This window comes from Montipora capricornis, chromosome 6, assembly GCF_036669925.1.
Source record: "Montipora capricornis isolate CH-2021 chromosome 6, ASM3666992v2, whole genome shotgun sequence".
NCBI lineage: Eukaryota > Metazoa > Cnidaria > Anthozoa > Scleractinia > Acroporidae > Montipora > Montipora capricornis.
In genome coordinates this window covers 11242251-11269864 of record NC_090888.1, presented here as the reverse complement: position 1 = coordinate 11269864, position 27614 = coordinate 11242251, and the positions used below count along the sequence as shown (strand labels likewise).

Below are 27614 nucleotides of genomic sequence, written 5' to 3'. Positions count from 1 at the left end.
GGACAAGCTTCCTCTCCCTGGCAATAACAGTCGTGAGGCAAACATAGCAAGGATCAAGTATTACAGAAACCAAGTTTATGCTCATGCAAGCCAAGCTTCTGTTGATGATGCAACATTCAATATGTTATGGCAGGACATAAGTTATGCCCTACGTTCCCTTGGATCTGGATTATCTTATTCCAGTGCGATTAGCCGCTTGAAGACTGAGTGCATGGATCCTGTTGTCGAGGAGCACTATCAAAAGTTGCTGAAAGAGTGGAAGATAGATGATGAGAACAAAAAGGAAAAGCTTGAAAGTTTAGAAGGTATGCCTGACCTTAAAAATGAGTGAGATATCTATTTGACCTCATGGTTGTGGATGGCTTTCTTTAAGTGTGGTTTCCAGTGGTTTATGGTTGAACTGCACAATTGCATTGCTTCTTTCAAAGATGTACCGGTACTGGTCAAATTTCTTGCACACATAGGCTATAAAATTGAGCTAGTTTTCTGATTGTGCATAGTGACAGTTTGGGTCATCTAATGAGAACTGAAAAGCACTGGGTGCTTTTGATGCAAGAGGGTTGCACCTGAAGTCCAGTTTGAAAATCATCACACTGAATTACTGCTGGTTTAGTCACACCATAAGGGGCTAACATAAGTGCACATGCAATAATAAGTTCTTGACACAGGCCATAGCTGCCGTATGGGCAGATACCCAACACTGGTTAGCCTTTTTTTAGTTGTCGTCTATCAGACAAAGTTAAATATAGCTATGAGTGTCATTCTAAGGAGGGAATGAATGAAGGGAAGGGGTCAATATTAAACCAAACCAGTAAAAACCCAATGCCAATCTCTTTATTGACTCATTTATCTTGCTTTTTGTTTGACTCCAGAAATGCTAAAGCAGTGGAAGTCAAATGAAGACAGCACCAAGGACATGATTGGAGAAGTACAAGGTGTGTTGATTAATTGAATAGAACAAGTACCATTCATGTACATTGTGATTTATAGTAATGGCTGAAGAACTAGAAATCTCAATAGTGCATCTACCTGACTTAAGATTGACTAGTATTGCTCTTCCATAAAACTGTGTATCAATAATACTGAAATCAAGATTATGGAATTGTAAAATTTGAACTTTGGACTGGACTGTAGAACACGCAATTACGGAATTTTAGATTTTTGAGCACTGAGGGAAATGGAGTACAGATGTTGTCTTCTTGTTTTCGCCACGGCAGATTTAAGTAGTTTTCAGGGAACAAGTGTCTTTTTGTCTTCGCCACGGCAGATTTAAATAGTTTGCAAGGAACTAAACCAAGATTACGGAACCGTACTTCGAATACAGGGCCCGGTTGTTCTGAAGCCGATTAACTTGATCCAGCGTAAACTTTTGTTTCATGGTTTCAACGTGCTGGTGAAAGTTTCCTTTGCTTGTTTTTGTTTTTCAAGATTGATTTCTTCTAATGTAACGTTTTCCTGAATATCAGCCTTGAACAGCATTTGGGAGTAGAGAATAAAACTCCTTTGTTAATTTTAAACCTGAGATTAGCGTTAATCGGCTGGCCCAGGATGATAAGTTGTTGAACTGTGATTTTTAATAAGTTTTTCGGATGATTTAAGGCTGATCTTGTAATTTTTGGATGAATGGAGTTAAGGAAGCAAGTAAAACTGTGGGGTTTGAATAAAGTCCCCTTAAATAAATAAATAAATAAATAAATAATCCCGTATCCTGATAACCCGCTAATAGGGCTTCGTTGTTTGGATTTGCAAATTTAGTAGCATTAATGAGTTACTACAACAAACAACTTCAAGTTACAATGGTAATTTCTCGCCATTTTCCGAAGTTTACTTGTAGTTGAACAATTTGTGTTAACTGTTTGCTCATTTCACGGGTAGCCCTTGTAGGCGTCTTGTCTGTAATAGTTCTGTGATTTATTTATTTCATTGTTCATTAAATTGAAAATTAAACAAGGCATTTTAATATACGTTGTATGGTAATCAATTATGGTAATAAAGATGTAAAGTGCTTTGGGCACTTAATGGCTAGGGGCTATGGAATAAGTTTTACTATTTTGTTCTTTTTTATATCACTTTCTATATAGAAATCTATAAATATTTTTATTGTCACCCCTCTTTGTATGTATTCATGTATGGCCCATGTATGCTTTCGTAACTTCCTTTGTATAATTTGTCATTTTCTGGTGTATTGAATGAATAATTGATCCATTTATTTGATTTGATTAAGACGTCCTGAAAAGGCTTGAAACTGATGAGGGCTGCAGCAAAGACACACTAAAACAGACACATGGTGAGTTCATAAATTATATTGACTTATTGAATGTTAGGGGATGCAACAAGAACCAGCTTTTTTTCCTTCGAAAGGTTTTTTCAAAGTTCGCTTAACGCTTGTCTCTTTTATTCCTAAAGAAATGTTAAAACATTTAAAGGAGAAGCTCAGTGAGATGGAAGGTAGGCAGACACATGTAAATGACTCATATTTTATGAGTTAATGGGATTGTTTTTAACTTTTGAACTTCTGGAAAACTTTCCAGCAAAGGCTTTGCGCGATCCCATGCAATCTCCCAGAACTTTTTACACTCCTTTTGTGCTAGTTTCTTACTTTCTATTGCTAGTAAATGATTTCCTCCCTTTCTGCTCACAACTGACACATAGGATTAGGTGACACATTGTCATTGTCAATCCAATTCTGGACCTGGTTTGAGCACCTGATCTTGTGCTCCAGTAAGGAATCCTTCAGTTTCTTTCCTTTTAGGTGCCTTGCTGTTCTTACCTCTTGCTTTGTCTGGCCTTGATCCAATATTTTGTCCACTTTAACAGCTGTCAGCAATCTTTGACTGATCTTGTGCTGCAGTAAGGAGTCCTTCAGTTTCTTTCCTTTTAGGTGCCTTTCTGTTCTTACCTCTTGCTTTGTCTGGCCTTGATCCAATATTTTTTCCTCTTTAACAGCTCTCAGCAATATTTGACTGATCTTGTGCTCCAGTAAGGAGTCCTTCAGTTTCTTTCCTTTTAGGTGCCTCTTGCTTTGTCTGGACTTGATCCAACATTCTTTCCTCTTTAACAGCTCTCAGCAATCTTTGACTGCTAGCACGCGCATACTAGTAACAAATAAGCTCCTCAACATTTAACAGGTTATTGTGAAACCTCAGACCACTTCTTTTCTTTCATTTTTTTTCTCTCTTACGTTCATAAGACGAATATTTGCATTTGCAACAGACGCTATATTCTTTTTCGCTACAGATGCAAAGGGGTTTTTGTTTTCGCTTCTTTTGACCATTGCCAGAGTGCTTAGGGAGCCGAAGGTTTCGTGACAACCTTTCAAGCTGATATTGCTGTTTTTTTAAACATCTGCAATAAGGGGAAGCCCGTTTTAAACTGAATATTCCCTTCATCGTATGGGCAAATAAATATGGTATTCCATCTACCATAACAAATTATTTATACTATTTGCTAGGTCTTAGTGTTCGCTTTTAGTGCGCGCTTTTCCGAAAACTAAGACCCCCAATGTTTCTTCTCTGTTGCCAACATCAAAATAATCCGTGTGCAACGGTCTTCGTGCAACAAACGCTCTATAAGTTATATTTTCCTTTGTACCCTTTGCTAGGTCTTGGCATTATTATGGGATGATAATTCATTGACTTATTGAGTTAACTGAGCTTAACTGAGGGGATCGAGCAAGAACCACTTTCTTTTTTTCTTGCAAAAATTTTTCCAAGGGTCACTTAATAACTGTTTCTTTACTCCCAAAGAAATGTCAAAACCTATGATGGACAAGCTCTGTGAGATGGAAGGTAGGTCCACATGTAAATGGCTCTTATTTTGTGAGTGAATGTTAGTGTTTTTATTGGACAATGACTGTGATACATGGTAGGAGCAAAGTTTGACTATTTGCAGATATTAATGCTTACTCAACCACTCACGTGGTATGGCAGAAAGTGGTTGAGTGTGCCCCGACCCCTAGGGCTGCTAGATGATGATGATTGGCAAATTAAGGTGATCCCCTGGTTTTGCATTGCGCAACCGCCAACCCTACTGCGCATTATTTCTTCCGTCATTGGCGCGCGCGCATTAGCTCGCGCACATTGATAAAATGGCGGATTTTCACTGACGGCAAGCTTAATCTGTCAAGGAATGGCTGTTTTCTCCTGAACAAGCACAGTGACCCCCTCTTTTTAATGATGTTATTTACTCGTAATAGGTACATGGAAAACATTTTAGTGAGAAAAAAGTTGGATGGTAGAATTTTGGAAGTTGTTGTATTTTATATATAAATGACGTAAAAACTGCAGTTAGAGCCAGACACTGAGTGTGAGGTGACGTTGTAGCGGTCCAATTTGCTTTCTTATTTTGCAAGATTGAGCAATTTGAAATCACTTTACTGAAAGATTTTTGCCAGGACAAATAAGTAGACTCAAGTTTTCAGTAATTTTCAGTATCTTTTGCTATTTAACTACAGAACGCTCCTCGCGTAATTCGGTTGAAAACACTTAAAATACGGTGCATGCGGCGCGAAAAGAAAAACGGTGACCCCATCTTATTACTGCATTTTTTTTAATGTCCTGTGCATGAATATCAATTTTGCCAAGTTTGACGGAAATCTGGATAGTACGTCATTTTCAATTGAAATTGAAGAACCAAGCTCATCAGATTCTCCTGAATTCCCTAAACGAACACCTGACTAACAATTCAACACAAACACCTTTTCCATGTCTGTTCTATACCCAAGCGTGCATAGGTCAGTCAAAAACCAACACCAACCAATTGGCTTCCAAAATAGAAACAAAAGGACTACAGTATTTTTGTGACACGTGATAATGTGTCAATATCTGCTATCCAATTGATACTTAAGGTAAAAATTCCTCCTCGGTTGTTTAAAGACCCTGAGTGTTGGTCCAGCCAGAGTTAACCACACAACCTTCTTTGCGCAAGTCTGATGCACAACTAACTGAGGCAAACGATCAACTGGGTGTTTTTGACACTTTTTGCTCTTTTTTGCAAGACTGCTTTTGCATTTTTTATTACGTGGAGTGAAATACATGTACATAGCTCGTAAGAATCATTAGCAGGCAACCTACCAACTACTAATCAAGATAGACTTACGATTTTAGAGAATGACATACGTGGCCGTTTACCATTTGCAAATACCTGCATTAGTTCCAGAGATATTTAAGTTTGAAAATGAGATGACTGATGAGACTGATGTTATAATCAACCAATATTAAATAGTAAGAGCTATCTTCGCCAATTTGCAGCGCAGACTATTGAAACTTGGTAGGCTAATAGTTCTGCACTCTATTAGCCTACATTGTGTTCCCATGGCAACTCACTCTTTTCCAGTCCCCACTCACTTGATTTCAATATGTAAGTGATTTTCAGCTCGAAAAACGTTAAACAAGGCCACAAACTCAAGCTAACATATTTAAATGCTTGTTGGATCATGTACATGAGGCACCATTTGCAAATATGAAAATAGAACGCCAAAGGTGGCCAGAAATGCGTTTAATATTGGAGAGGTCTTGAACCTAGTATGTTGCCATGGTAACGAAACTGTTAAGCTCAAATTGCGGAGCACATTTAGTATCTTACTGCAAAGAATCAACCCTTTCTGATGGAAATTGGCTGAGATATCATCATCATATTTGATCACAATTTGATTGAGTGTATGACGTCATCACTTGGCTAATTTGCATATTTAAAAAACGTGAATTTCTCTGGAACAAAAAGAGATATTTGAAAATAGTGAAGACCATTTTTCTTCTCATTCAGACTACTTATTTATGTCTTAAAATGGCGTCGATAGAAAAGATAGGATTTTCGTCATAGTGGCACTTTAGCAAAGGTTTGACGGTTTCAAAATACACAAAAAGTAACGCTCACTGGTTCATCCTTTATTTTACTGTTTAAAGAAATGCTGAAGCAGTTGAAGTCGCAGGGAGACAGTTCGAATACTAAGCATGGAGAGAATAAAGGTACAGTGAAGAATCGCATAATAGCCCAGTCTCGTATTCTAACGGTTGAAGTGGATCTAACATGAAATGGAGGCTAATGCGGGCATTAGCATTTGAAAATATTTGCCCGCATTAGCCTCCCATTTCATGCTAGATCAAGTCCAGCCGTGAGAATTCGGAAATGGTCTGTTCATGAGATGGATTGACAGAAACTGATAGAAATCCCGCAAGGGTATCTAAAATGTGCACACAGTCATAAGTTTTGCATTTACTCAGATCAACTTAAGGCCCAGTATTACGGGCAACATTTTTTGTGCAACTAGTCACGCAACAATGTTGCGTTTCAAGTTGAAATGGTTTGTTGCGCGTATTATCTCACCTTCTTGCGCACGAAATTTTTATGTTGCAAAAAGTAGACGTAGCTTTTACTTTTTACAACATGAAAATTTGTTGCGCAAGGAGGTGGTAATACGCGCAACAAACCATCTCAACTTGCAACGCAATATTGTTGCGCGAAAAATGTTGCCGTATTACTGGGCCTTTAGGTAGAGGGTATATAGCTCTTGATAAAATTGAATCAAAGGAACTTGCTATCTTTTGAGTCATCAATACAGTAGTGCATTATAATGAGATAAGTATTGACGATGACGTCGCCAACTGGCAGTTTTCCTAAATAATTGTTGTAATTGCATATATTTTGAGCATAATTTTTTAATCCATCATTATTTGTACTGACTGGAAGCGAAAGTGATCACTGGATTATTAGGGGGACTTGCAAAGAAGCAAAGAAGACCTGAAAAAAAAATCAGGTCTCAACGGCACTCGGACCTATGACTGTGCGATTGTGCTGCAATGCTCTACCATATCAGCCATCGGAGATACATGTCTATAGCATGAGCGCACAACGGACTCACTTCCCAATGGCTTGAGAGATCAGATGATAGAGCAGCGTAGGACAATCACATGCTTATGGGTTCAAGTCCAGTCCAGGGCTGGAATTTAATTTTAGGCTTCCTTTGCAACTGCCGAACTTACTGAATTGCGATGGTCATTCACACTTAAAGTCGTCACAACCCGAAGTTCTCTCTCACATATTTCACTATCAATTATAAGTACAGTCGACCTCAACACAACTAAAGTGTAAGTATCATTCTCAAGTATTTAACGCTGGGAGAACAACGGCGTTTTTATTTTCAAGTAATGACTTTCTCTCTTTCAGATGCGGCTGACTTTATCGACGTTATTGGACAACTGTACAAAAGGCGCGAAGGATGGCTTGCGCCATTCCCGTGGTGCGAAGAGTTTCGATTCCATCTTGACAACATTTTTACCAGGCTTAAAATGGTCAGCAGGAAAAAAGAGCGAGGGGTGAAGACTGACTCCATTGTCAACATGTTGGAAATCTTCAAACCGCATGAGGAATGTTCGCAACCCAGAAAGGTTTTGATTGAAGGACAGCCAGGCGTGGGAAAGACAACCTATTGTAACAAGCTTGCTTACGACTGGGCCAAGAACTGTAAAGCTGATGATCCATTTCCTGATGTCCAAGTATTGCTGTTGTTAAAATGTAAAGACATTAACTCTGAGTTACGGGAGGCTATTGATGACCAGCTTTTACCAAAAGACATAAAGAAAGAAGAAAGAGAGAAATTCTTCACCTTCGTTTGGGAACATCAGTCAAAAGTTTTGCTGATACTTGACGGATTGGATGAGTTGCCAACCCATAAATTACCCGTCTACAAAGAGATCATTCAAGGAAGAATGCTTTCAAAATGTTACTTAGTGGTTACAGCTCGCCATGAAACTGGGATATCATTACGGAAATTCTGTGACACCCTGCTAGAGGTCGAAGGATTTACCAAAAACGATGCTGAAGATTTTATCCGAAGATATTTCAAAACCGAGAGGCATTTGGCGCAAAAGCTCTTGGACAAGCTGTGGAGAGACGAGAGCCTTCGCGAAATAACTGCAAATCCATTAAATACAGCCCTTCTTTGCCTCCTTTGCGAAGACTTCCAAGGAGGTTTGCCGAAAGGTAGAACTCTGCTTTACCACGAAATAGTGCAGTGTGTGCTGAGAAAGTATAGGAGAAAGAAAGAATTACCAGAAACAGACCAAGACCTAACACAATTATACCACACTGAATTGAAGCATCTTGGTTGTATAGCATTGAATGGCTTGCTCAACGATGAGATGTATTTCGATGACAGTGCATTCCAAAATGGTACCAGCAGCTTAATACCTGAATTGGGATTTCTGTCGGCTCAGCCTGGACGCAGCAAACGAAGACCGAACCTGTGCTATGGCTTCCTACATAAGAGCTTTCAGGAGTTCTTCGCTGCATTTTATCTAAGTTGCCACCTTATCGACGAGGAAATTAATCCTGATGGCTTAGTTGCTGACACAAGATATCTAAAGGAGTTTCAACAGGTGCTTATGTTTACCTGCGTAAAATATGCTGTATACGGACCCTTACTTGGGGCGTATACAGTCAGTATACATTGTGGTATACGGTAAGTATAAGGATGTGCAAGGTCTGTATAATAACCAGTATACGTCAGGGTATGCCAAGAAAATAGCAGGACCGTATACATATGTAGCATAATTCCTTATATTTCAGTATACATGTCAGTATACATTATGTATACTGTGTGAGTCATAAGGTATACTGGAATTGTATAGGAGGTATGTATACGGATTCTAATACTCTTTGGTGGATTCCTTATAGTTCAGGGTTCATATCAGTATATACTGCGAAAAGAAGGATATATACTGGGAGCGCCTACTGTGTTACGGACTCATATCTTTTTTTTGTTTTTACTCCTTGCATTCAGGACACTGCTTTTTATTCTCAAATGTAATATAGACATTATAATGTTACCCAACCTCCCACAATCCAAAATATAAATGGAATCTTGGGACCTAAATAGAGGGATAAAGGATGTTCAAGGCCGTATAGCGAGAGAGGTGTTAGGCCCCGTTGAGACTAGATGACCGTTCAACCACACCTTGTCCGGGCACTAAACTGGAAGTTGTTCAGACACCCCAGTTCTAACAATGCAATTATTTCTTTCTTCGTCCACTTTGCACCGGCCACCGTTGTCGTGACTGAAACGCAGGGAAGCAGGGGAGAAAGCTCGGGAACTGACGAAAGCGTGTTCAGACAAGTACCCGTTCCTGGTAACGGGCAACTAATCTGAACGGGGCCTTAGAAAAAGAGAAAAGAGCGCATTGCCTAAACTATGAATGTAGAAGATAAGCAAGTTTTTTAAATGAATGAAATATTTTGCTTTATTTATATCAAATAGCACCTTTCGTCACAGAAACATCATGAAATATAGAAATCCAACTGTAATGTTGTATTCAACCTAATTTACCATCATTTCAAAATCTTATTATAAACATGATAAAAGGAGAAACCTAAATGTCTTTTTTTTTTAAGAAACAAACTGCACCTATTACAACAAGCCTAACGTTCCATGTCTTTGTGAAATCATACAATGAAAAATTAACAAATCTAATTTCCTATCTCTTTGTGAAATTGTGCAATGAACCCTAGTAAAACTAGGCTAATTTTCTGTCTCTTCCCATTCAGTATCCTCTCCTGAACTTTCGCCATCTTCCGCTTCCTCTTCCCTCATGTTGCATCTTCCTCCTCTTCGGAATCTGCATCGTTTCTGCCAATGAAAGTTGACGTTGTTTAACTCATTGAAACATAATGAAGTTATTAGAAATTGTTAACTAGAGCGCAAATCAAATTCGACTTATATTTTTTGTTGTTTTGTGCATTGTTTGTTTAATTAATTTCTAATAGAAGCCATAGTCGATAAGTAAATCGTGCCACTTTCCTGTTTTTGTAGATATTTATGGAAAAAGAACGTCGAAGGCCAGCCGGCCAGCTAGATAAGATTTATATCGACGTCCTTTTATAATTTTTTTTTGTTTTCAGTAGTCAAGTGCATGAAACATTTAACATACCTCTGCGCCTCCTCCTTTCTTTGTTCAAGGAGGGCCTTCCACTCATCGGAAAGTGCCCACTTGGGCGTACCGTTTGGAGGCTCTTTTTCCGATTTCTCCCCTTGTCTTGCGTTTGTTCTCTTCCATCGCTTGTTTACTGAGCTCTCAGCTTTTTGGTATCTCTTATCGAGTCTAAAGAAAAGAGAAATACGTTCATATGACCACAGCAACGATAACGAAATTAGCCTGCAGAATAAAGTTGTTTAAGAAGCCTAACAAAAACAACAACAACAACAATCTTTATATTTTCTTAACTTAAGCAAGGGGCCGCAGGCAGCTAGAGCTAATCTAGGCACTGGGGTGAATAGTTGTTTTAGTATATACAAAACAGTGAGATAATATACACCACAAAAATTAATTTGGATGTTTTCTTCACTTGTCACGGATGCAAATCGGGACGCCATTTTTTCCTGAGTTGCTCGCAGGTAAATAGCACAGGATATCCGGAGTTTGACGAGTCAATCAGCGCGCGAGTTCAACGCTATCCACTGTTTTAGTATCTACTAATGCTGATTAGTAAAATCCAACTAGTGGTCTATTGTCAATGCTGCGTTCTGATTGGTTGAGCTACTAATAGGCTATTTGTTATAGCCCACCAGTAGCGAAAGCGCCGGCCATATTTGTAATGTTTTGGTCGCAGAAAAGGATTAAAGTCTAGCTTTAACTAGCGAAAGATGTTTTGTCTCGATATTTTTTTGACCAGCTAGTTGGATTTTACTAAAACAATTATTCCTCTCGCCCTCATGGCCTCAGAGTCAAGCCTTATCGGGTAGCGCGGTGAATATAACACCGAATTCTTATATTCACCGCTGAAAATTATATTAATTATTCATATTTAAACGCAGAAGACGTTTACAATAAGTAAAGAATAACAATAAATAAATTTTTTAAATTAAAAGCTGTTATCCCTTGGACATTACCTTGGAAATAATCACGTATATATCATCTCATTCCAGAGTTTTGCGCCTACTGGTATTCTTTAAAAAGCATTTTCTGTATTTCGCTTGATCGTTTTACTATGTAGAAATTGTCTGGGATAGCCAGGTAACCGTAGCGCAGCGAGTGTTGTGAGAATGGCCTATTACTACTATTTCTACTGTTTGCAATTCTTCTCAATAGTTAAGTTGATACAGGACTTTTCGTTTTCCTTTTTATTGTATTTTTCAGTATTACTTACTTGTTTAGAAAGTGAGTCAGCAATTGACTTCTGTAACTAGGGGGCCTTGAAACCCATCCCTCTTCACCTTCACTACTGTTAGCATCATCGTCCGTAGACATGTGTTCTTTCGTCAATTTTGAAAAGGCGTGGGCCTCCTTTTCATCCTTTACCTGGCACTTTCTCCTTTCGTATTTCTGTGGCAAAAAAGGAAAGCTTGTCTTTAGTACGGATTGACTAAGATGACTTAGTTATAGAAGGATGTTAAGACGGTTTGGATAAATATACGTATATACATGTACCGTAAGAAAAGGAGTATTGATATGTTTCACAGGAAAGAGGAAAGCTTTTCAAACGAAACAAAAAAATGCACTATAAAAAAAACCGCAAATAAATGTCATGTTTGAACTTGACAGCATGTGCCCTAATGTGTAGGATAAAGTAATAGTTACGTCATGGGCAGACGGAATGAGTAACTTTGTAGAGTTCTTGTAAAAATATCGCTTACCCTCTCTTTTCTAAGGTTTATTCTCTTCTTCATTCTAATCTCGTCAGTAATTTTTCCCAAGGCACTTCTGCGGATGTGTTCATGGTACTTTTTGGCTGTTTCTGCAAAGAAACAAGGAATTTGTTAGTCCAAGTAGGTGTCATTTTTTCAAGTTTACAATAGTGATTGAACTTTGCAGACTTGCTGTACTGTATGCTGCATTGTTACCTACTTTCAACAACAGCTCTGGCAAATCCTCTTCCCGGTTGGCGACAAAGCTCTTCTACAATAAGCTGAGTGACCTTTTTGTTGTGAACACTGCTGACCCTACAATGGTGAAAAAAGTATTAGATTGTCTGCAGTACAGTACCAGCGGCGTAGGAAATGTTTCCGTACGAAACAAAATATTGACAATTTTTATTTTGGGGAGACAATCGAGGAAACCTATTTTTCTTACCCCTTTCCCATTAATTTATATTTCATTTCATGTAGTGCCTGTTACATACTGTAAAACTATTGAATGAGCTGGAAATTCAGAGTGCGTAATCAAGTTGTGATGATTGAGAGAAGATTATAACGCACCTATGCAAGGATTTCTTTCTAACTGTGCAGGTTATTTGGTTGGAATTTTTTTAAATTACTGCTCAAAGAACAAAAACGCTGGGCCACATGACATTAAATTAACCGACAGCGCGCAAGAGTCGATTACTTGGCGGGAAAACAGAAGAGTTGATGCCGGTACCCGAAAACGTACAAGAGTCGAGAGTAACCTAAGGGCCGATTTACACGGTACGATTTTTGTCGCATGCGACAACGGCTTACGACAGGCCCGCGACATGACTTACAATTGTTGTGTACGTCAGGAAAAATGTCGTAGCATTTTAAAACATGTTTTAAAACGCTGCGGCAATTGTAAGTCATGTCGTACATGTAGGCCCGTCGTGAGCTTGTCGCATGCGACAAAAATCGTGCCGTGTAAATCGGCCCTAAGGGTGCGTTCGATTGACCCTATTCCGGAATAAGAATACGGAGAGTGATGAGAACGTTATGTTGAAATATAGTATGAACGTAAGCTACTTAAAAAATTACCTGCCGATTGAACAATGGTTCAAGTTTTTAAAAGAATTACTCACACTTCCTTTTCTCTGTACTGCTTGGTGGTATCTCTGCTGTTGTGCAGCTTGTGAACTTCCTCCTAAAAACAGACGACCAAATACAAGCTGTGAAACTGAGAAAAATGTTGTAAACTGATAACGAGGCAAAATTAATTCATGGAAAAGCGTGTGTTATCCTTACTCTATTAACTTTGGCTCCGTAAACTACGTTTGTAAAGTAGACTTGGTTCAGTTAAGACTCGTTTTTCATATGATCGCAGACAATCGCGGATCGTTGAGGAAGTTGCGCGAATTTTGCTGGCCAGTCACTCAGAACGAAGCAATGCAAATGCAAAACAAACGCATATTTACTTTCATAGGCTTAATATGGCTGTTTTTACAGTTCAGCCTTCATTGCAGTAGTGTTCGTTTCAGAGCGCGCAGAAACGAGGCTTGCGAGTCAACATTCGACCAGATATATAGAAGTCAGAAGAGTAAGAGATTTAGCGCGCGAAATGCGAGAAAATTATTAATAAGTTCCTATCCAGAATTTACGTTTTTCTCAGAAGACAAACTACGGTCGTTGAATGGAAAGCAGCCCTCAATAGTTGCGTACATTTGAGGTTGTTATTTTTTTAAGGTTTCGTCACAGGTTTGATAAGTTCAGGAGTTATTGCTAGAGAGTTTTTGCAGTTAGGGTTATATTGGTATCGTCAGCGAACATTCTCAGGGAAGCCTCGCGGAGGCACTTAGGAAGATCGTTAATATACATTAAAAAAAGGAAGGGACTTAATATGCTGCCTTGCGGAACCCCACAAGTAATAATGCGAGGAGATGACAATCTTCCATTTACATTACATCTTTGGGTCCGATTGTGTAGGCGCGATTGAAACCAAATGATAGTTGCCTGGTCGGCCCCAAAGTATGAGATCATGCGGAAAATGATTTCATGGTCGATGGTGTCGAATACCTTTTTAAGGTCAATGAAAACGACTCCATTCAGGAAGCCATTGTCGATGTTAACATACCCGCTATTTGTCGGCTCACAAGCAAAGCTTTGAGGGTTCTATGTAAGGAACGCAACCCTGACTGGTAAGTTGATAGCAGTTTATTATCATTTTAGGTAATGATAAAGTTGGTCATAGACAAGTTTTCCAAGCACTTTTGAGGCTAGCGGGATAACGGAGATCAGGCGATAATTATCTAGGTCTGATTTTAAGCCTTTTGTAAAAATCGATGTCACCGTAGCCAATTTCCATTCAGTTGGATAGATTCCCGTGAGGATTGATTTTGTGAGTATGTCTGTTAGTGAGGGTGCAACAATACTAGCTGCCATTTTTAATAACTTACTAGGGATCTTGTCAAGTTCAGTGGTTTTCTTTTCATCGACTTTTTCAACAGGTTGAGAACAATGTCGACACTCGGAGTTTTTAGAGAAAACGAATTATCGGAGGGCGACAACAATGATGGAAAATAACAAAGGAAAACCGCAATATATAGAAAATCGCAGACACCGCTGGTTGAAAATAATTTACCTCAAAATCGATAGCTTGAAAAAATCAGAATAATCATTGTTAGAATAGGACTACCTGCGTTTGGTTTGAGAACCTAATGTAGAAAAAATTAAGGTTCAAAAAAAAGAACACTTTTTTAATTCAAAACTACATCCAAGAAGCATCAAAATGATGTTTATGTCATTGTCATAGCATAAATACTGGCAAAACAAGAACGTTATAAAAAAAAACTGACACCTGGAAAGTATGACGAAACTTTAACACATCCATATACCATTACTCGAAAAAAACGAAAGAAACAGCCAAGAAGCAAGAAATCACAATGACCTTCGATAAGAACTTCTTGTGTTGACCCGAAAGCCAGACTTTTAAGACTTGGGCTCAACTGTAGAAACGCATCCCATGAGATGCAGCAATCACAGTCACGTTTTCTAGAAACAAAAGCTTCCGCGACCGTTTGGCGCTGCTCTAACATAAAACGTACAGAAACAGGAAGTGAACGTTTCGCATGCCTGGTCAGTGGTCTCTCCCACGTTCTCAAACTAATCGTCTCTACTAGTCAAAAAATACTTAACAATAGAAATGAGGTGGTGTGAAGACAAGTTAAACAGCAAAACAGTTGACTTCCGGTTGCCATCATCGCGCGCCTAAGCTCTCTATATTTCCTCCGACTAAAATGTGCAATAAAAACTTTGCTTTGCGATTGTTTGCGATCATATGAAAACCTTCTTTGCAATCTTTTGAGATCTGCAATCCGCGATCGTTTGCGATCTTATGGAAACCAAGATTTAGGTTGTGCTTCCATAACAAAAGTGTCAGCTGCATTTTTAATCAAAAAAAAATTCTCACCTGGGTAACAACGCCAAAGGATCACAGATTTGAATTTTTAACTTACGTTTTAAGATCTAAAACAGATTTTAGCCCTAAAGACTTGAAAATGTAATCATTTACCATTTTTACTCAACGACGCGATCATGTCGGCTTAGCGGTAAACCTTTCATTTTAAGTTGGAACGATCTAAGTTGGAATCAATGAGACTGATTGCGTGCAGCGTGACCCAACACCGGTTTCCGGTGTTTCGAAGTTACTGAGCCATTCATTACGATAACAAGTATACTTACTTGAACGACAAGAAATGATTTAGGCCTCTTTCTCTCTTTTGCGCGTCCATTACCACTGCTAGACTCATCAGCGTCTTCCAGATCGGTGCGTGATAAAGTCTTCACTTTGTCGTCAAGGGCATTTGCTTTGTCTGTCAGCTTTTCGATCCGCTCGTTTGAACTTTTCACGGACTGTAGAAGTTCCTTTACGGTTCTTTGGCAGGCTGCAAGACCAGCGATTACTTGTTGCATCGTTTCCCGGTTCTCTCGTGAGGACAATGGAGTAGAGTCGCTAGACCGGTTAGCAGAACTTGACGAAGATCGATTCAATCTGTTGTTAATAGAACTTGCTCTCGAACTCGAACTGCTCGAACAGGTCGGAGTTGAAGGCGCTGAATAAAAATTGCTAGCTCTACCGCGGTTTAACGAGCTGAAAGTTTGAGACATGTTTGCGAAATCAAACAAGACTACGATAGGAGCACGCTTAACTGAAAAATACGGTTTCGTGATAAATCCGTAATACCATTGATTTCCCGCCACAAGCCCATCATTCAAAGCTGCCGCTTCAGCTATGTAGCCAGGCCTCTCTACCTCTGTTTATTCCAACTTTTCTTCTCGATGTCATCTACAGTGTAACTTAGAAAAGTGATTAATGGCTCCTACATGTAACAAGTCTCCCGCGAATGATAAAAGTGCACATAGTTCGACAACGAAAAAGCGATTGTGCGAACATTGTGATCGTTTAGTCTCAATCCGGACTTACAATGCACACAAACGAAGGAAGACAACAGTGATAACAGGTAAAGCGCATGTCTTATATTGATCAACAAAGTGTTGTTTGTGTTTGATCTGCTCTCCCATCTATAAAAGCTGCGGCTGTATTTAACCAGATTTAACATTAAGCTTATTTTTCGCTTATAGATACACCCAATGTATTGCAAAGGCAACATATCGATTTCCATTCTGATTCAAGTGACCTGGAATTTCACTATTCAAGTGATGAATACCCTGAATCCCCTGCAAATCCAGAAGACCTCGGTAAGCTTTTCATCAGCATATATAAGCTTGAGTTTTCTGCTTTCTAAGTATACATGAATTATCATGCAGGTAGACAATGAAAGTAATTAGAATTACCATGTAGAGAGTATATTTTGGTACTGCAGCTGAGGGTTTTCACTATTCCGACTGATTTAGAAGGATGAAGATGATTTATATTGATCTTTTCGATTGGAGGTATTGGTTTCATTCATTAATTTTGCCTGATACATGGTATAAACCTGGTAAACAAAAACAAACAAGAAAGTTACAATCTCTGAAAAGCAAAGTAAAGGAACTTTAGGTGACTAGTTGTATTAGTGCTGGAGCACTAAAAAAGGATACCATAAACAGAAATTAATTGTTTGTTCCTTTTTTTTAGGGGGGGGGGGAAAGGGGAAACGAGAGTACCCGGAGAAAACCTCTTGGTGCAGAGTAGAGAACCAACAAACTAAACGCATGACTCTAGGAATGGAACCAGGGCCACATTGGTGGGAGACGAGTGCTCTCACCACTGCGCCATCCCTGCACCCCCAAACTGAAAAGTCTTGGAAGTGCCACTGCTACTTGTTGAAATTATAAACACTGAAAGCAGAGAAACAATTTGATGGACTTAAAGTCGCAATCAATTGCAGAATCGATTTTATTCTTTGAATGATTTAATCAATTGAGGATGGCGTTCAATAATCAATGACCATCGAAATCACGAAAAATAACAAATTAAATTATTCACCAATTATCAACATCATTGTATTCTTTGATATGGGTGAGCATTGATTGTCATCTGAGTTTCATTGATTGTCAAAGCTTTAATATCTGAATAAAATTATTATCTGCGGTGTATGTATAAGTGCTTATAATAATTTTTTGCTAGTAATAACGGAAGGTTGAGTGCATGTGAGATGGCGACTCCGGAATCAAAACATTTGGTCCCTCTTGTTCACTCAAAATTATTTGACTAGAATATGAGAATTTATGTCCTATTTATTAATTTTTATGTTAGATGTGTCAGTGGATGATTGTAATTCTGCTGCCGAGTCAACAGACAGTGTGGAAGAGTTTTATGTAAGTCAACCTTACATTTACTTATTTCTTTATTGATTGATTTTAAAGAAGGATGTTTCATATATTGATGGTTCTTGCACAGCTGCAATAGTTGATACATCCAAAGTCAATTTTGCCCTTTTGATTTTTAGCTCTGGTTACAGTTTGGCTTTAAGTATAGCTTTAATTTACTATGTAAATTATTGTGATTGGCTGCTGATGTTTGACTTGAGTGCATTTCCTTTTAACTCATCAAGTCAATGCAAAACCAGTCACAAAATTTGTATGTAGAGAGTATATGTACAGTGTATGCCCTTGTATGTATTATGGAAGCTACAGTATGAATTGAGAATGATTCGAACTTACCTCAATAGAAGTATAGCTGGTTTGGATAAAAACATAGTGTACAGTGTAGAAGAAAAAAATGGTGTCTAACGTGACTGAAGTCACGCTCATAATAATTATTTTTGTCAAGATCCGTTGCTATTTGAATGTGGATGAAAAAAATAAAACAAGGGTAAAATTTGTCAACCAAAATTAGTCTGGCAACCTAAAATTGTTTGGTTAGTCACCATTTGGTTTCTTTTAAAGAAGAAAATTAATTTCAGACCCTGGCCCAAGTTAAATATTAATTAAGGACAGCAAAATATTTGGGTCATAAATTATGCATTTTTTAGTTTCTAGTTTAGTTATTGAACATCTTTTATTGAACATTTGTCCCAGGAAGAAACTGATGATGAGGCAGAATTGCAGTTTGAAAACCTGATGACGTCATCTGATGAGGATAATGCTGCTAATGAGAATGAGTCTGTGCTATCCAAGAAATCATCTTTATTGAGCACTTCACTCATCAAACTTGTAATTATTTTCATTATGACTTGGAAAATCATGCATAACTTACCAGATGCTGCAGTGAGCACTTTGTTTTGTTTTTTGAAAAGGCTGCTGGAACTTTTCTCAAGGTTGCTTCATTGTAGTAAACTCAAACTAATATCAGACCTGCTGCCTAAGTCACTGTATATGGTAAGGAACTTTTTAGGAGTAAATAGGGATGACTTTGAAAAGTTCATTGTTTGTCCAAAGTGCAGTTCATGTTACAAACCTGAGGAATGTGTACGTACTCTGGTAAATGGAAGAAAGAAGGGTGAGCGTTGCAGTTTTGTAGAGTTTCCACGCCATCCACAAAGAGCTCAGAGAAAACCATGTGGAGCATCTCTATTTAAAACTACACGTTCAAAACATGGAGAGCTGACTTTAAAAGCAAAGAGGGTTTTCTGCTACCGTTCAGTGAAGAAAACCCTTCAAGAATTCCTTAAACGGCCTGGATTTGCTGATAAATGTGAGCAGTATAAAAAGCACCCTCGGGATATCAACCTTCTTGGAGATGTGTATGATGGAAGGGTCTGGAAAAATTTCAAGAATGGAAAAGGAGAGCCTTTCTTTGATGCCCCTAACACTTTCGGATGTATGTTGAATCTTGATTGGTTTCAGCCATACAAGGATTCTGTATACAGTGTTGGGGTGATTTATTTAAGTTTTCTGAACTTGCCACCACAGGAAAGAAATAAAGAAGAAAACATTGCCGTTGTAGGGATTATTCCTGGCCCACACGAACCAAGCAGAGATGTGAATCCATTTTTGGACCCTCTGGTGAATGAGCTATTGGACTTCTGGGATGGCGTTTGGTTGGATTGCCCCTCAACTGGACCCAAATTTTGTCAGCTAGCTGTACTTTGTGTCAGAAAGGACGTGACACAAAGGAGAGTGCCTATGGTGTGCGATTCTCATCCTTGATTTACCTTCCATATTTTGATTTTATTTCTTTTGTTGTCATTGATCCTATGCACAACTTGATGCTGGGCACAACAAGAAAAATGCTTAAGGTGTGGAAAGAGTTAAGCTTGCTGGATGAAAAAGACTTTAAAGTGCTTCAAAAGCGAGTAAACAAGCTCAAAGTTACTTATAGTATAGGAAGAATTCCATCAAAGATTGCATCCAGCTTTAAAGGCTTTACTGCTGACCAGTTTAAGAACTGGGCATTGGTATTTTCAACCTTTGCTCTAAAGGACGTTTTACCAGATAGACATCTCCAATGCTGGAAATTATTTGTGAAGGCTTGTCACATACTGTGTTCAACAGTTATCAACACTTCTGAAGTAAAACTTGCAGATGAGCTCCTCGTCAAGTTTTGCAGAACTGTTGAAGACTTGTATGGTACATCTGTTGTGACGCCAAACATGCATCTTCATTGCCATTCATGTGAATGCATTCTTGACTTTGGTCCTGTCTATGGCTTCTGGTGTTTTTCGTTTGAACGTTACAATGGCATTTTGGGTGCTATGCATGTGAACAACCACCAGATTGAAGTGCAACTTATGAGAAAATTTATTGAGCGGCAGCAAGTAAGGAACATGTCTTGGCCAATTGAGTTTGTTGGATTTAAAGAGATGTTAGTGTCTGTAGACAGCGGCTCATTGGCAATGACAAAGAAGAAGGCAATGACGCCAGATGAGTACAGAAAGAGTATCCAGCTTAAAGCTAGTACTGGAACAGACCTTTTTCATTTGTCTTTCCTTGACAGCCATTTCATTCGAGTGTCGTCTCCAGTCAAGGAAATTTACATGAGTGATAATGAAGTTGAATCCTTGACAAAAATGTACACTTTTCTGCATAAAGAAGATTGTATTGTTTATGTTCCCAAATTGAGTTGCCAGTTCTCTCAGCTGCAGCTGTACGATCAGAAACTTGACTCCCGGTATTCACGAAGTGAACGATCTGCTTGCATAATGGCTCGATGGTATGGTTCCAGTGGATTAGACACAACTTCAGAAGATCTAAGGCCAGGTGGGTTTCTGTGATAAGTGAAGGTATTATACTGCTCTCTAGTCTTGCATGCTTTGTACAATAAAAGTATGATTGAAAAGGTTTCTGAATTATTTCTTTTATTCTTGAACCTTTATCATATCAAAGTGCATGTTCTTTTTGTTTGTTTTGATTTTACGTTTACTTTTATATTGTCTAGTTTATTTTCTTTTGAACCTTTGGATTGGGAATATTGTTACAGTGTAGTTTACTTTTGATTAAAGGTGAAGAAATGCACGAACAGTGTCATTATAATATATTCTAAATAGGTTTTTTTTTTCACTGTTGAAGTAACAAAGTCATAAACTTGCAGGTTTGTGACCATTATTGACAGTACTATCACATCAGTAAATTTAAGTCATATTAATTGTGAAAAAATACAGTTTTGAAAGTCCAGGTAGACAGGCTCATTTCTCTTTTTTAGAACTGTTATAAATACATGTAATTCATTGGCACAAAAGTGATTTGTAAGGGAAACCAAACTAGAAAATGATACAGTGTAGCCTATTAGTTCTTATCAAAATAATGTACCTACCATACCAATATTTTTTCTTTCTTTTGCAGGGATTATACAATACTTCTTCAAACACACTGTGACTGTCCAGTCCTCTAATGGTGCAACTTTGGACCTCCCATACACCTTTGCTTGTGTTCACTGGTATAAAGTTCATCCACATGCAAGGTTTTATTTTGGTTTACCAATTCAAGTGTGTCTGCCCTCATTTGAAGCTGAATCAGTGGCAGCTTTCATTCCTGTCTCAAGAATTGATAGTGTTTGTGTTGTAGCTGAGTTAAATTATAACTTAAGAACTCCTAATGGTAAAGAAAACATTGTTGTAGTAGTTCCTCTTAATGTTAAGTCACACTTGTGAAGGATTTGGTTAGTAATGCCTTTGTATTTTCTTCATTAAATCCCAAGGGTTTTCAAAGAAATCTTGGTTGCACTCATGCAATTTGAAGACTTTCACAAATGCCATATACGTGGGTTTTATTTTCATTACTTGTGAAATACTAGAACTCAACAGAAAGTAATAAACAAATAATTATTTAGATATATTGTTATTATATGTATCACTTATTTTCATATAATTAATTTGAAAGTTTAAAATTTTAAAAAATTGTCTTAACATCCAAATAGGCTTTACAATTATTGCATGTTTTTGTTAATGATTTTGGTAGGCTGCTGGGCATCCTAAAATGGTTCTCATTATACCTTATTATTTTTATTATCTTTCCCCTTCCCCTTCTCCTTGCCCATAACCTTAGCTGTGAAGTACTCCACTGGATTTTAAATTGTCAGTGACAATAGATACCCAATGATTGCCAGATTTTTTTCTGGTTTTTAGTTAGCTTTTTTTTTGCTAATGTTGTTCATACTGTAGAAATATTTTGCTTCATAAGACTTATTTAGCAGAGCATCTCTGACTGTTCTGTTATACAATACTGCATTAACCATTGCATAACACTAGATTTCTTTGTTATCAAGAACCGGTTATTGCAAGATATATATTAAGCCCGGCATACCCAACCAATGATAATAAGTCATCGATTACTACACTATAAAATCGATATAATCGATAATCATCAATCGATTTATATAAATTTGTCTTATTAATGGCTGAAAATCGATAGTCACAATTGAAGATCTCTTAATTGCTATTGATATCTATTGATCAATTGTAATTGGCAGCCAATTATTTATGATCGATAAAAATCGACGAAAGTCCATAGTCAAGTCACTTTAATCTTCCTCTTAATATTGATTTTCATTGATTGGGCAGGCTGGGATTAAGAAAGAAAATGGTTTATGGTTATAAGCGGCTATTTCCGCCTTAATTGTTACCTGGTAAATATACAAATGGGGTAGTCATGGTGACACAACTGAACCCACAATACAGCAAACCCCTGCATATAAGAACCTCCTAGGCTTACAAAAGAACCTTTTTATCCCAAAAAATGAAAAAGGTTTTTATGTTAGAAAATGACCATGAAATTTCATGCGACCGGAACAACGACTTTGATTTGTCATGTCAATTTTGAGAATTGTGGCCTCTATAGGCCACTTCGGAAAATACAATAATACTCTTTGTTTGACCCCCAAATTTTGAATAAGCATTGTTTTTGTTTTCTCTTGGGACCATTGTAAGTCCCAAGAGAAAGTGGAAACAATGCTTATGCAAAATTTAGGGGGACAAACAAAGAATATTATGGTATTTTCCGAAGTGGTCTATTGACCTAGTCAGCTAACTCAATGTTGTACCCAATTCAGACCCCTTGGGAATGGAACTTTTTTGTTCCAGGTATTTCCATATCATTAAAATATGAATGCTACATTATAATGCAAGGAGATGCTTCCGTGAAGCATACACTGGGTTGCCTGTGGTACGTTACAGAAAATTAGAATTGTGTGGTATTGAACTACAGCATTCCAGTCTCTGAAGAATAACAAATAAAAGAGAAGCGAGAAACATTGGCTTCTGGGCTGACATGTTGATAATTTTCAAGTTCCCTCACAACTTCTTTTCACCACAAGTTTAAGCGTGCCCTCTGAGCATCTGACAGCTTTGTAATACCAAAGTTCACTGAAGTTAGCGCTGTTCGACGGGATTAGTGTCTGGATGGGAGACCAAAACAATATACCCCTAATAAAACAGAAGCATCGGACCGAAAATACTATTAACGCTAACAAATGCAAAGTCAGCAAGGTACAGATTTTGTTGGCTTGCTTTATGCAAAACAAGAACATCATTCTAAGAGCTTATTCTACGCAAAAAGTAGGTTCTGAAGGTAATTTTGAGAGTGGAAATCAAGGTTACGCGGCAGACGGCAAATACAAACTCACGATTTAATTCAGTTAACACACCAGAAAGACGCTAACCTCATTTTGACAAGAAAATGCTTTACTATTGCATAAAAGCTATCCAGTTAAGCTCCCATATCATAACACAATGAATTCATAAAGGCCACATTTTCCAGGGAACAATTTTTTGAAACAAACAACATATTTGCTATTAGAGGCAAAAACCCCTTCTATTTCATTACGTGCGGGAAGAGAAGAAACTCAGTCGTGTCAAATATGCGCAATATTGCAACAAACTAAATTTCAGGGTCAAACCGTTTACATGGAGAACCTTTTCATTGAATAATGAAGCACAAATTACACGACAAGCTTTCTTTCAAATAATTCTTGGCTGTCACATTTCCAATTATTTTTTTTACCTGAAGACTGTGACGAGTTGATCACAGATCCACGTAAGGTGTTCGATTCGTTCTCTGTCTTTGTTGAACCCATAAGTTATCAGAGAATTTTCCATTTCGGTTTCAGTGTTCTACATAACAGCACACTTGGTAAAACATTATTTTAGAAATACAGCTCACTTTGATTTCGGCTCGACGGGCGATAGATTGTTGTCGAAGTCCATTACTCGTCGCTTTTGAGATTCCTGGTGTTGGTTTTTCACCACCTGCCTAGTTTATCCAACTGACTTTCCATTATTGAGCTCCAGAAGGGTATATTTTGTTTAAAGATCCACTAAAACGCCATTCGCGTTACATAACTTTCGACGCCATTGCAGCTTAAGTTAATCATTCTACTGTGTCCACCAGAGAAATCTACGCATTTCCACTTCCCTCTCTATCCTAAGAAAATACGAGCAGAAGGTTCTATGCACCACTTAGACACCACTTAGCAGGGGAGTGACAGGGAAGACTTTTATCGACACGGAAAAAGAAAAAAAAACACCCAACAAATGCCACTCACTTTCCGACTGGGATTGCCGTACTGGCAACCCAGTAAATAGCATACACAAACAATCTTAACCCCGGTAGATTTGTCTTGGGTACAAGGTTGAGTTAGGCCCCGTTGAGACGCCATACTTCACATGAGTCGAATCGAATTCGAATTTAGACCGAACCAGATTAATTAATCGCGGTTGAAATGATTCGGACGCCGAACTTAATTTCGCCGAAATTAATTCACAGAAGCATACTATGACTGAAGAAAATTGCAAAGTTGTAATAATTTCTGCATTTGAGTCAGCTCATGTGAAGTACGGGGTCTGGATCAAAGCCGCTCCACGACCGTAATTCACGGCTAAGCCAGGCGGGGTAAAACTGCTTAGCCGATCCGAATTAGACCGGCCGTTCTAAATTGATTCAGACTCCTTACTTCACATGAACTTAATTCAATGAATTCGATTCGGCTCATGTGAAGTACGGGGTCTGAGCCGGACCTTAGCCGATTTGGTCCATTGTTTGATTGCAAATAGTCCTTCAGGCTTCGCAAGCCCATACATTTTAGATGTTACCGTTTTATATTATGATTCCATGTCTACAACATTGTGGACATGCATTTAAAGAACGAAATAAGCTGTAGTTTTGCTTTGTGGTTATTACTCTAAGTATGCGGAACTTTTGATAGAGTAGATATCTTTTGTGGAAACAAGAACCAATTTAAGAACTTAGATAGCCTAAAACAACTGTAAATGCCATTTTTATAACAATCTATTTAGGCTAACTTGGAAAAATATAGGTTGTTATTTACTGTATCTCAAAAGTTTCAAAAAGGATTCCACTTTTCCATGAAAGTAGCACTTCATATTGTCGTTTTCCAATTACAAGTCAGCTTACAGTGATAAAGGCCGAATAATCCCGGAATACGAAAAAACACGGCAACAACGATGGCTTTCTTGTATTCTATTCTTTTTACTGTCGTGGACCGTTTATTTTTCTTACTGAAGAATCATTAAAAAAAGGATTAGGAAAACCTCTTTTCAATGCGCTTGCGTTGCATGTTTACAAAGGTTTACCGGAGCTTGGGTACAGTAACAGCACGAGCGGTCAGACTTCACGAGATTTGTTCAAACCAATTTACTCACCGAACACAATCAGACTCAATCCGTTGGGTTCGGTTGTCGAGCTAATGGTTCTCAAACTAATGGAGTGAGTTCGATTGGTTCGGAAATCGAACTCTCTCAGTGTTCGATTTCGCTCGATTGCCGAACTCAATCGAACTCAATCCACTGATTGATTTCGATTGAGTTCGATTTCCGACTGTTCGATTTACTATGCCGGGCACAAATGACCGAACTGACCAGCTAAACAAACCGCCTCAATTGACATAACTAATTGACTGAATTTTTGTTTTTGTTTTTATCTGGAAATAGCCTTTCAATACTTTCGGTCAAAGGCAATAACGACAGATTGTATATGACATCCGAAATGCTGTGTGCGCTATATAATCGGCAAATGGGTCGCAATTTGATGAATTCGCAAGAGGTTGTTCGTTATATATTACAATGGAAATGTCTGGGTTTTAAAAGAGCGAAACCACAACAGTCTAACAATATGTTAGTCTATCCCTTTCAAATCAAACTTTAACTGGCAGAATTTCACTTTCCCGTTAAATGCATATCAAATGCAAATGGTAGCAAAGGTGTGCAATAAAGTAAGTAATTGAGTAGGTCTACTGTTTGGCGGTCTCCTGGGGCCGTGCCTCCAGTGGCATGAGGCTATTCAGTCAAACTTTCAACAAACAAAGCATTTTTAGCAAGCCCAGGGTTGTGAGCGAATGTTATATTATGAGCCAATGCGTGTTTATTATCGTCATCAACCAGCCAGAGTTAATTTCGCTTTTGTTTCGCTTTTCTTTCGCCTCCGATTATCGCTTGAAGTAACAGGCTAAAAAAGCAAATGGTCTCGCAATATTTGTGGCAGAAACTCGGCATCTCCTAGCTAGGTCGTCGTCACGCATCGTAGCCGATTTCTTATTAACGTAGAAGAAAAATAACATTAGAATAACAATAACTCGCTAAGCATGCGCTGTTGCTTTCGGATTACCAGCGGTAACCACAATGATGGAAAACCACTAGTCGGTGTAAATAAATAGATCTTATAAGATAATCTCCCAATAAGATCGGTAAGAGGCCTCTTCTGAGGGTTCCAAGGTTTGCATCAAATACGCGGCAGCGTTAAATGGGTTTGGGCCCGGTGCTATTCCTCCCATGCAACTGATCCTAGGAGCATTCCTCTCTCAAGCTTTGCGAAATTGGTGAGTTGCGCCACCACGTAGGTCGGTGAGATGTCAGGAATGTACCGGTTTTTTTTTTTTTTTTTGTGATGACAAATTATCATTTAAGTATATATTTAACTGCCACAGATGACTAACCTGGGTCAAATGGCCCAACTGATAAATAACTTGGTTTGCGGATGTGGATTATGCCTAGGGAGTCTTTATACGTAGCGTACGGAATAATATCATTCAGTATACGACGTCCTTATACTAAGTGTACGGAATAACTATACTTGTAATATACGATGTCCTTATACTTTATGTAAGTAATAAGAAGATGAAGTATATGATGTCTTTATACTTAATATGCGGAAAAGCTACACTTAAGTGTGGAATAAGATGTCCTTGTACTGTCCTTATATATTCTTTGCATACCTAACAACTATATGGTGTGTACGACCTCCTTATACTAAGTGTACGGAAAAAAACTACCCAAAGTATACGGTATATCCTTATGCTTAGTGTACGAAATACTTAGTGTATAAGATGTTCTTATACTTTGTATACGGTAATGTATAATCAGCAGTATACACTTGAGTCATGCCGACGTTGTCAGCAATTTTGCAGAAACTATTGCGTTAGGTAACTTTGAGGGGTTAGGAGTATCGTATTCTTTAAAAAGATCAAGTTAAACTTTTCATTCAAAGTATTTTGATCTGATTGTATAAGTAACCTTACACATTGTGTACTGGTAAGTATAATTTGCAGTACACATGTGTGTAAGCTATAACAGTATACTGATACTTATACAGTCCTTATACATATTAATCCTTCTACATCAGTATATCTCTCCGTATACGTGATGTATAAGGCTTTATTATACCCCCGTATATTGGACATTTCATGCAGTGTTACCTGTGGTATCTTGGCTCAGCAGTGTGAGGCAAAAGCTATGGCTCTTATGGCAAGTATAGCAAGTCAAATTAACCAATTAAATTTCGAGGAGAGTTTCCACTACTTATGGACTGCATTGAATTGTGTTAGGGAATGTGAAAAGGAACAGGGTACCTTTGGAAAAGAACTGGCGCGTTCTCTTGGTTCTCTTCTTGAAATTCAGCGTATTTCTTGTCAACAGCAGAGGGGTGGCAGTTGCGCTGCTATACTGGCTCACGCAATGGCAACAAACTCAACGGTGACACACTTGAATTTGTTTTCGAATAGAATCGGTGACTCAGGTGCTGCTGCACTGGCCAAAGCAGTGAAAATCAATTCAACAGTGACACAGTTGGGTATGTCTGGCAATGGAATCGGTGACTTAGGTTCTGCTGCACTGGCTAAAGCAGTGGAAAT

The 27614-nt window shown here is 38.3% G+C and overlaps 3 protein-coding genes and 1 pseudogene across 3 annotated transcripts in view; 3 read left to right on the top strand and 1 right to left on the bottom strand.

The window, feature by feature from the left end:
- The window catches only part of LOC138051522 (NLR family CARD domain-containing protein 3-like), a 269326-nt gene that overhangs the window by 145390 nt on the left and 96322 nt on the right, over window positions 1-27614 (top strand). The window lies entirely within an intron of this gene.
- Window positions 7131-8477, top strand: LOC138051528 (NLR family CARD domain-containing protein 4-like). The gene has a single exon (XM_068897753.1). The coding sequence runs from the start codon at window positions 7146-7148 to the stop codon at window positions 8460-8462; it is 1317 nt and encodes a 438-aa protein (XP_068753854.1). The 5' UTR covers window positions 7131-7145; the 3' UTR covers window positions 8463-8477.
- On the bottom strand, window positions 9568-15760 carry LOC138050887 (micronuclear linker histone polyprotein-like). The gene is made up of 7 exons (XM_068897146.1): window positions 15335-15760; window positions 12739-12800; window positions 11838-11932; window positions 11627-11727; window positions 11140-11315; window positions 9924-10094; window positions 9568-9622 (listed from the first exon to the last, which is right to left on the bottom strand). The coding sequence occupies exons 1-7, from the start codon at window positions 15758-15760 to the stop codon at window positions 9583-9585; spliced, it is 1071 nt and encodes a 356-aa protein (XP_068753247.1). The 3' UTR covers window positions 9568-9582.
- Window positions 15958-21281, top strand: LOC138051530 (uncharacterized; annotated as a pseudogene).

Coding starts and splice junctions, on each gene's coding strand:
- LOC138050887 (XM_068897146.1), bottom strand. CDS start 15,760: ATGTCTCAAACTTTCAGCTCGTTAAACCGCGGTAGAGCTAGCAATTTT. Junction 11,933..12,738: donor CAGTACAGAGAAAAGGAAGT/GTGAGTAATTCT, acceptor TCACCATTGTAG/GGTCAGCAGTGTTCACAACA. Junction 9,623..9,923: donor AGAAAGGAGGAGGCGCAGAG/GTATGTTAAATG, acceptor TTTCATTGGCAG/AAACGATGCAGATTCCGAAG.
- LOC138051528 (XM_068897753.1), top strand. CDS start 7,146: ATGACTTTCTCTCTTTCAGATGCGGCTGACTTTATCGACGTTATTGGA.